General features: G+C 44.7%; 1 protein-coding gene across 1 annotated transcript; it reads right to left on the reverse strand.

The window, feature by feature from the left end:
* Nucleotides 1-650: 650 nt before the first annotated feature.
* Nucleotides 651-9,321, reverse strand: fzd4 (frizzled class receptor 4). Its single transcript, XM_052077784.1, has 6 exons — nt 8,589-9,321; nt 6,566-6,703; nt 6,058-6,438; nt 4,648-4,793; nt 3,997-4,244; nt 651-3,596 (listed from the first exon to the last, which is right to left on the reverse strand). The coding sequence occupies exons 1-6, from the start codon at nt 8,850-8,852 to the stop codon at nt 3,178-3,180; spliced, it is 1,596 nt and encodes a 531-aa protein (XP_051933744.1). The 5' UTR covers nt 8,853-9,321; the 3' UTR covers nt 651-3,177.
* Nucleotides 9,322-9,616: the final 295 nt, after the last annotated feature.

A 9,616-nucleotide genomic window follows, 5' to 3' on the forward strand; every position in this document is an offset into this window, starting at 1 on the left:
CTATGTGAGCAAAGTTCCAAACACACCTGGGGATCAAATAAATATTTACATTTTATATTTACATCATACATCCATTTACACCACCGTAGTTAAAAGTATTTATTTCAATTTCATTTCAAGTTTCAGATTTTGTTGGGGGCGGTCCGGTGGGCCACTGGTTAACACACACGTCTCACAGTGCAGAGGTGCAGTGTTCGATTCCTCCCTGTGTGGAGTTTGCATGTTCTACCCGGGCCCGCGTGGGTTTTCTCCGGGTACTCCGGTTTCCTCCCACATTCCAAAAACATGCATGACAGGCTGACTGAACACTCCAAATTGTCCCTAGGTGTGAGCGCGGATGGTTGTACGTCTGTGTGTGCCCTGCGATTGGCTGGCAACCCGTTCAGGGTGTCCCCCGCTTACTGCCCGAAGACAGCTGGGATAGGCTCCAGCACGCCCGCAACCCTTTGTGAGGATAAAGCGTATTAAAAAAAATGGATGGATGGATTTTCTTGGTTTCTCATCGGACAGGAGGTGGCAGCATTGTGAAACTCCGGTGACGTGTACTCGTGTAAGTGTGAGTGCGTGTGAAACATTGACTCTGAATTAATGCACTCCAGTAATTTACACGATGACATCATCAAATGGTATCATGGACCCAATAATGTTGCAATGCTGTCAATTTGCTGTGATACACGCACATGAAGGGACGTACACACACTGAAAACACACCCTTTTGTTAAACAAAGCTTTTTTTTATTCGTCTTCTGATACAAAAGTGTCATTTAAATAACAAACGGGTTTTTAAAATTCTATCTCTTTTTACAAAGATAAATTAACATTTTTCCTATAATACACTGATCATCTCTCCAGACTTCTTAGATCTTATAGGCTAAGACCAACAATGTTCAACTCAAGCCAACATTGACTCATATCTGGGCATCTCAACATTTACACGTCTTATTGCCAGTGTGTTTTTTTTTTATTTTTTAACGTGGCCCGTGTCAGAGTAACTTAACTACTTTGTTATTCTTTGAAACATCATGGGAGGCACAGTGCGGTCATAAGGGAGGTGGCCGCCAAACGTTATGAGAAAAGGGAAACTGCATTAGCTCAGGCGGATGGTGGTCAGAGCTTTGCTTAATTCACTTTAGCTCAACGCAATGTTTGTTTGACTTTGGAAATCTAATCAGGGTGCCAAGGTATGCCGCGTTGGAGGACCACTGGTGGCTGCTCCAGCCTTCTCAGGTCCACCATAATATTTAGAAATATCTACAAGGTCTCATTTCCCTCGGTAGGCCGAGACACAACATAAGTCTGTCAACCGATATCTTCACTTACTTCTGCAGCTTTACCTCAAAACAGCAATGTGAGGGGCGATCTGGTTTCGCATGATGCGCTGAATGCTTGTATCGTGGGCCTTTTTTTCACTTGAAATTCCCCGCGTTTAAATCTGCGCTTGTACGAGCACTAAATGTGACTGACACACATTACAAATATACATTCCGAGACTCACTGAAACGCAAGTGCTTTGTTAGATTGTCGTGCAAACACACTAAGCGTGTGTACATTGATGAATGCTGCATTAACGCGTGGTGATTGTGATACTTGTGAACGAATGACTTTTCAATTCTCAAATGCATTGACCATTTTTTTTTTCGAGGAGTGCAGTCCTGACACATGTCACTGGAACACGTTGTTTCTCTCGTGTCTTTATGGAACTTCATGCATGATTCAGTTGACCCCGAAATGTTCAACTGGAACAGATATTTGATGATACTGTATTTTAGCCCAAATGAGATCACTATGACATTTGGATTTGGTTCTTCTTCCAAGTGTTTCAATGCATAGCTGCATGAGGGCATGTGTTTGCAACAGCGATATAGTATTGAACTTTGTGTCTTTTGGCAAGTTATTTTCTAATAAGAGTGAATCCTGGCTAATGTTTGGAAAAGGCACAGCTTTAATTTCCTGGACTGCTCATTAATCTGTGAGCACATGCAGCTCCCAGGAGATTGAACCCATTGAAAAAAAAAAAAAGGTGCCTCCGAAAACATGAGAGCTTTCTAACCGATCACGCCGAGCTTCCCACAAATGAATTGCCCCATAAACAACTTGACTTTTGTGTTTTTGTACGCAAGCGATTGGCTTCGCATTGGCCACTTAGTGAAATGTAATTTGATGTCGTTCGCCTCCATGACAATTCTCAGACAACAGGTTTCTAACCAAATCTCTCCGGGGAAAATGTCATAACATAATTACTCTGCAAATGTATTCCCCCCCCCCCCCCCCCGCCTTTTGTCACAAACGTCACACTCAGAATTTCAATACAAACTCAACCCATTGTCATGTTTACATATTGTGGTTACGTCTGATTCATTGGAGTCATCTCATGTAATTGATGCTAGATGGTGTTCTTATTGCAGCATTTTCGGAACAAAAAGGATATCTGCGCTGGTGAGTTGTCATGAATCAGTCTGCTGTTTAAATTAATGCACTTGTGGCAGGCACGGACGGACACTTCATGTTTTTAATTCGACTGCATTAATACAGCTTGAAGCTGGTGTCAAGAATAGAACTCACTAACCCTTGCGGAAATGTAAACATTTTAGAAATGTAAGGCCATTTGATTTGACTCACTTTAGGTCTGGTAAGTCTTTTCCATTTCCCATTGCGTTTTATCAAGAAAGACACCAGGCTCTTTGGGGAAACCTCCGCCGGTATCGGAATACCATCTGTACACGGAAGACTCATCAACAGGCCTTTAAGTTAGAGGGGTTATCCTACCCGGCAGTTCAGTCTCTGGCGCTGAGCAGAAAATTGAGGCAGAGGTAGACGTGGCACCACACAGCTTATTTTGTGTCCAATTTTCACGTTAATGTCTCAATGCTGCCTGCTATGTCTTTATTCCTGCTCCATTTTCCAGCTCTCTCTTAGCTGGAAAATGTCTTAAGAGAGTTCACGGGGGCGCTACTGTTGCTGCTCGTTTTTGAACCCGTCCACCCTTCTCGCCGAACTCCAGCACTTAGAGGAAATATCAACCACTGTGGGAGACACAGAGATAGACACGCGTGTGTGTGGACTCTGACATATTTTCCAGCGTCGTTCACATCAAGTGGTTTGTACGACATCCTCCTTTTGTCAGGGCGAGCGTCAGTGAGCTCAAGAAGCAAGTCCAGTCCTGCGCGTTCTTTCTCCTCACACCACCGTCTCGTTGCCCGTCCCTGGTTTAATCCAACCCTTGGCCGGTCCTCGCTTGCCTCCTCGCCCCACCCTACTGTCCTTGAGTAAGCGGGCGGAGCAGCGTTGCCACGTGTGCAGGGTCTTGGCTGACCAGATCCACATGCCCGAGGTGATGCCAACGAGCAGCGACATGAAGATTCGAAGCATCTCCGATGCAACGTACGAGTCTTGCGTGGTGGCTTTGAAGTCCTCCCAGCGGGAAAGTTGGTAGAGGTAACAGCCAATCACGGTGGAAGCCGGAACCGTGTAGAGAACAGAAAACACTCCGATCTTCACCATTAAACGCTCGAGCTTGTCCGTCTTGGCGCCATCCTTCTGCAAATTGGAGCGGATCTTGAAAAGCGCTACGAGACCAGCGCAGATGAATAGCGTACCTGCAGATCAACGCAGAAGACCTTTAATTCATCGTTTTGTGTCAATAACTTTGGATACCCTGGATTTCTACAAATTCTCTTTTGATTGTTGTATTGAGTATTGACATTCAATACTGGAATGTCGGTAAGCTCATCGTGAAGATGGAACTTGTTTTTTTCAAGATGCGGAGAGTCCCCGCGCTTGATTTCATCCGAGTGATATGCTTCAGTAGGTACTTGTTTTGGTTAGCAACCATGTAGCAACCGACGGACTCGGCCGCTCACCCCCCCTTCTGTGTCAATGACAGCAGTAGCAGCATGTGTTTTACGAATGGGGAAAGGGAAGAGACTGTTACAATGAGACACCCACTAACGCAAGCTAACGCATGAAATTCTTTATTGTAGGCAAGGTTTGAATTACCTATAAGAAGGTAGGTCGCTAGCGGCGCCACGACAAAGCCCGTGAGCGCCTCCTGCTGCAGGTTGCCAACATAGCACAGGCCGGTCAGATCGTCAGCATCCACCAATCTCATTATAAGAATGACGATGGTTTTAACAGCTGGGATGGCCCAAGCCGCTATGTGGAAGTAGGAGCTGTGCATTTCAATGGCCTCGTGGCCCCACTTTAATCCTGCAGCCAAGAACCATGTCAGCGTCAGGATCACCCACCTGGATTGACAAGATGAGAAAAACGAAACAACGCACCATTCAATCTTCTTACAGTGTAAATACAGCTACGGCCCATTCTGTGTTGCTCGTCGTGGCGGCAGATAGTAAAGGGTTACACAACAGATGGTGGTGTCATATTTAAGGCCAGAATAAATCCTTTGGGTTTGCTTTTCCCGGAAAGGGGAAATCAAGGGCAAAATCTAAGAGAAAGACCTTGAGCTGTGTTTTTCAAGAGCCGCGCAACAAGATTGTGAAAAGTGGCTTCAGTCCAGTGGTAGATTTTGATACGAGTGAATTTATCCATGAAACTCGGATAAATGTGCAAGATATTAAACCAAACAGGATGCTCGTCTTATGTTCCAATTCTTGTTCAACAAGAGGTGCTATGCACGTGTCCACTAACCAGAGAGAGGAGGCCATGCCAAAGAAGTAGAGCAGGAGAAAAACGATGGCACAGCCGGTGCTCTTCAGTCCTTCCTGCACTAGAATAGGAACTTCGCTGGCATCCAGGTCACATGACACTCGTTCCCGACCCAGAGTCAATCGGACCTGAAAGGGAGAGAGGAGTACATTATTGAATAGGAAATTAATTTCGTTCTAAACGTTTCTACAATTATGGCCAAATTAAATTCTCTTAGGATCATGTAAACTTCCTTAAGTTAATGGGAAGAACACACAACTAAATTTGTGTACTTTCTGGACGACAAGCCGCGACTTTTTTCCCCGCGCTCTATGAACCCTGCGGCTTTGAATGTGACTATGAAATTTTACTGACGATCTTCAAGATGCCAGCAGATTTATCCATAGTCTTTTCACATCTGACCAATGAAATTACCAAACACATCACAGTGGATCAAAATTTGTAAGTAGAGACGCCTTTTCCATGAAAATGCCCTAATCCGTTCCAAGTCCCCCCAAATTCAGACATAAATGTTTTATAAAGCATAAAAAGGCTTCCAAATATGTAACAAATACATGTTACAATTAGATTATTTCACAATAAATGAGAATTGCGTATAATATAAAAGAATAAAGAATCAAAATGATGGTCATTTAACATTTAACTGCACCCTCATCGTTTTTTTTGCCCTCTTTAGTTCATGTTCTCTCTTCGAAGTGGTTTTTGCCTGGCGTTTTGGAAAGAACTGATCCAAGGATGTTTGCTTTTGTCGGCTTTTAATAATTCTTCAGAAATTGCCAAGGCAAACATCAGCATAATGAGCGATCCCCCAACTGGTGAACACTTTTTCTGGGTAATTCAGTTACGTAAAACTATCGGAAGACCTCGTGGCCCGAGAGACAAAATGACGAAGATGCTGCATCGACACATATCTATCTATCTACAAAGACACGTGCGGTAGAGGTCCTTCTCAGCCAATGGGATGCCAGGATAATGCTCGGTAGTAGCCAATGTATGTTGCGTTCAGGAAACTCGGAGCTGCGAGTAGCAGCCCATACTGTATTTTTACCTTTCGAATCTTGACATTTATTTCGTAACAAGCGGCAATATTTTCCTGTTGGGTGTTTCGTAACTTGAAAATTTCATTTGAAGAGGCGTTCGTAAGTCGAGGTACTAATGTAGGTCAAAACTGGAACGGTCAGAATCAGAATTGTGCAAGTATAAGCACAACCAAAAAGTGAGGAAGACATGTAATTAAGCTAAATGGTTGTGTAATAACATATGGGCGAATGCTTTGTGCTCGGCTGAGGTGTTTCAGGAGAGGTCATTGAATTGGACAATATTCTTAGAATTGCCATAGCACTGCATTGCTTCTACAATGAAGTCAAACCTATACACGCAAAAATGACTCACCAAGTAAGCAACACTGTACAAATTGCAGCACATGGACAGGAAGATGATGGGCCTCTCAGGGTAGGAGAATCGTTGGGAATCCAACAGGAAGGTCAGGACCGTTAAAGTGGTGGAAAGGAAGCAGAGCACAGCCCATACCGCCATCCAGGCATCCGTGAACACTTTGGCCCCGCGCCTGTACAGCCCGCTGTCATAGCCGCACTGGAGTGCACAGCTATCGGTCTGCTTCAGCCATGTGTACTGGTCGGGGGCAGATCCCGAGGCCTGACACTCCTCCTGGTGCGGAGGATGGCGGTAATACGGCGGATCCTCATCCCCCGGACCCTCCATGCACATGTGGTTGTGGTCATTCTGAGGCGGGAAAAGGCTGCAGTTGAGAACCTGTATCGGGAACAAAATGGAAAAAAATATGGAATCCGGTAAAGAGAGACTCCGAATTCCACTTTCTCCAGGAGCACAGGCACTCCGATTTAAGTATCTGCAGTATATGTGAAGGTTGTTGACTCACCTCTGGCCAAATGAAACCAAACTCATGAAGCACTGGCAGGCATTTTCTCTTGACAGACAAACACATGCTGCCACAAGGTCCAATAGGAATTGGCACTTTGTCCGTGCACATCGGCACATAGACGGAGCACAGGAAGAACTAGAGAAAAAGACAAATTGCTAGTTACAGTTTGAGATTGGGTATCAAGGATCATCCTACAACTAATCCAAGGAATGCAGCAAAGAATTTCCAAATCGCACACACGAAGTAAATCTTGTGATATTGTGAAATTTTCCTCCAATAAAATAAATTCCAAGTTTGACAAAGAAAGTAAATCTGCTATTACCATAAATGGCGCTATGCACACTCCTATGGCCTTGTTTTGATATTCACTCCGTACCCCCATTGCATCATCCGAAACCATTGCGACACGTCTACTCATGGCAGGTCAACATTTCCACTTATAATAGCACAAAGTGAGTCAAGAAACCAGAGCCAAACGCAACCTACTTCAAGGTTAGACACACAACTCTGCGTCTTCAAAAAAACAAAACAAAACAACAACCCAGAGGAGTAAACACAAGGGCCATGAGCCTCATCATGCTCCATAATCCTCCTTAATCCAAGGCTCAATTTCCCCGTGCCATGGCAACTGTTTTGAAATAGAGCTATAAATCTAGTTTTCAAAAACATTTTCAAGAATGGAGTTGCATTTTACCATTTCACATGGTCATGATGTGATGACTCCTTGAGGGATCCAAGAGCTTTTGAGTTTTTAGTATTTCTCAAGGCCTTTTATCTTCTTGTTAGGGGGTAAAAATGTCATTTTAATGAAGTCTGCATTTATACATGCTCGAAGGTTTGAAAGCGATGACTTTGACTGCCAAACTTAAATACACCGAGTAACCGAACGATACCGTATTATAGTAAGTACCGCATTTGAAGACATTTGTTGTTTACAGTCGTTTGCTCTTCAACAATTGATGACGTTTGACGTCGTTTGAATGCAGTGATGACAGAGAAATGTCAAGGGTGTTTTTTTCCCTGACTGTTAGTAAAGTGAGTGCCTGAAGCTGCCCCTGGTTATTTGCCAGGAAGCCTCCCATTAGATCAAATGTTCGGGGATATGGTTTCCCTTTCGCCTTTCCTCCCTCCTCTGCGTGTAGGAGGGGTTGTCGGCTAATCTTACAGGGCAATTTTGGGTGCAGGAGCAGGGCAGGACTGTGGAGTCTGCAGTTCTTGTTCCTGTCTGTCCGCCTCACACACTGAGCACAAATATCTTTTGAAGCACTTTGCTTACTGCGGCACATTCAAAGCCCTCCATCCAAGCACCTGTCCATTAAAAAAAATAAAATAAATAATAATAACATGCCTGCAACAATTCCTGACCAAAGATGAAATAAAATTGACAACATGCCCAAAACTACAAACGTTGCCATCACCAATGTCATAGTAGTGTTCGAGGATTGCATTTCTCTAATATGGAAATGGAATAAAAGATACACCTCACTAATGCAGTTTGATGTACACGGCACACATACAACCGTATACTGCATATTACACGGAAATCGGTGCCGGATTCGCCGAACACAAATGTTAAAATTCGGTAGCATGAATGACAATTGGTGGAACAACGTGAATTGTCCTGCTTGTCATTATGTGTCAGTCACAGAAATAGATAAACAAAGATACATGACATGTACACAATAAATTTGATTTGTTTCGGGGGTTAATTAAGTAAAATGTTTCCTGACTTGATTGCAAATCATTGCAAGGCAGGTGAAGCTAAATTGGCATTACATTGCACATTAGACCGACATGAACTTTCCAGTTCCTCGTGCAGTATGTGAATACTTTGACTGGTGGCAGCTCTACGCTGTCATGCGCTCCCTTTCCTCCATCCATCAACACATGCACGCACAGCACAGGTTTGCAGACAGTCTGCACCCAGCATTGGTTATTTGAATCTCCATCCCAAATTGTGTGCGCGTTGCGGTCTGTTTATAAATACACACTGGACGAGGGTCCCGCATGCGTGCCGTACCTTGAGCTGGCTGGAGCAGCCGTACTGGATGAGCGGCGTAAACGTGGTCAGCTGCAGTTCGGCGTCAGACTGGAGCACGTTGCCGACCAGATTGGGCATTTTGGTGACGTTGTATCCCAAACCCTGGCACATGCTGATCCGGATGGGGTCGCAGGTCATCTCCTCCACATCGTCGCCGAAGCCGCGCACCACGCACGGCGGAGCGAGCAGTCCGAACAGGAGGAGCACGACTGCCCGAGTGAGCGACACCATAACCCCCTGCATGCTCACTCCAAAAACGGAGTCGCCGTCTTTTGCAATCTTATTTATTCCTTTTAAAAACCTCGCCTTGGAAACAGTCCAACGCGCCGGGGCTCCGCGTCCCTGGTGGTCGGTCACCTTATCCTATCCGGAGCGTTTAATAGATGCTGGATACGTCCAGAGAGAACGCCGAAACGAATATAAAAGCTCGTTCACCTAAAAACTGCACATGCTCCTGCAGGCCAAAAACAAATCATCTCTTCCTTGGAGATTCCGTGAAAAAAAGGCGCAGATCCGGCGACCAGCTCTTGCGCCTCCAAGCTCCAGTAGACCGGCTTCGAACTTTATTGTGTCTGTTTGTGGAGAGACGATACAGTCCGTCTACTACACAGCCAACCAATCCTTGCGCCCTATTTGGCTTTCTCTGACCAACCCTCAGAAAGCGGGCGGGGCCCATTAGAAAAAAAACAAAAAAAAATCGGACACTCCTTTTCTCACTCCCTCGCCTCCTCGTTTCCTTTGCTCGAGTTTCCCTCTGAAATTCTAACCTGTGATGAAGCCTTCCTGATTTGGACATAACGAGCCCACAAACTGAATTTCAGTGGCTAAGCATTCAAGAGTCAGAGGTTGTTTTCATATTTCAATTAGTATTTTAAATTTCAAACGTCATCTTAGATTGAGTCCCATTCTTCAGGCCCACCACTTCCAAATGGCCCTGACATTGTTACTGAAAGTAGGCACTTCACTCATGCCGGGGCGCTACAAATCCGTTTTGCATTGCAATGAAG

The sequence above is a fragment of the Hippocampus zosterae genome, chromosome 10, assembly GCF_025434085.1.
Source record: "Hippocampus zosterae strain Florida chromosome 10, ASM2543408v3, whole genome shotgun sequence".
Classification (NCBI taxonomy): Eukaryota; Metazoa; Chordata; class Actinopteri; order Syngnathiformes; family Syngnathidae; genus Hippocampus; species Hippocampus zosterae.

Coding starts and splice junctions, on each gene's coding strand:
- fzd4 (XM_052077784.1), bottom strand. CDS start 8,852: ATGCAGGGGGTTATGGTGTCGCTCACTCGGGCAGTCGTGCTCCTCCTG. Junction 4,794..6,057: donor TGTACAGTGTTGCTTACTTG/GTGAGTCATTTT, acceptor TCTCCCTTTCAG/GTCCGATTGACTCTGGGTCG. Junction 3,597..3,996: donor AGCGACCTACCTTCTTATAG/GTAATTCAAACC, acceptor GTTGATCTGCAG/GTACGCTATTCATCTGCGCT.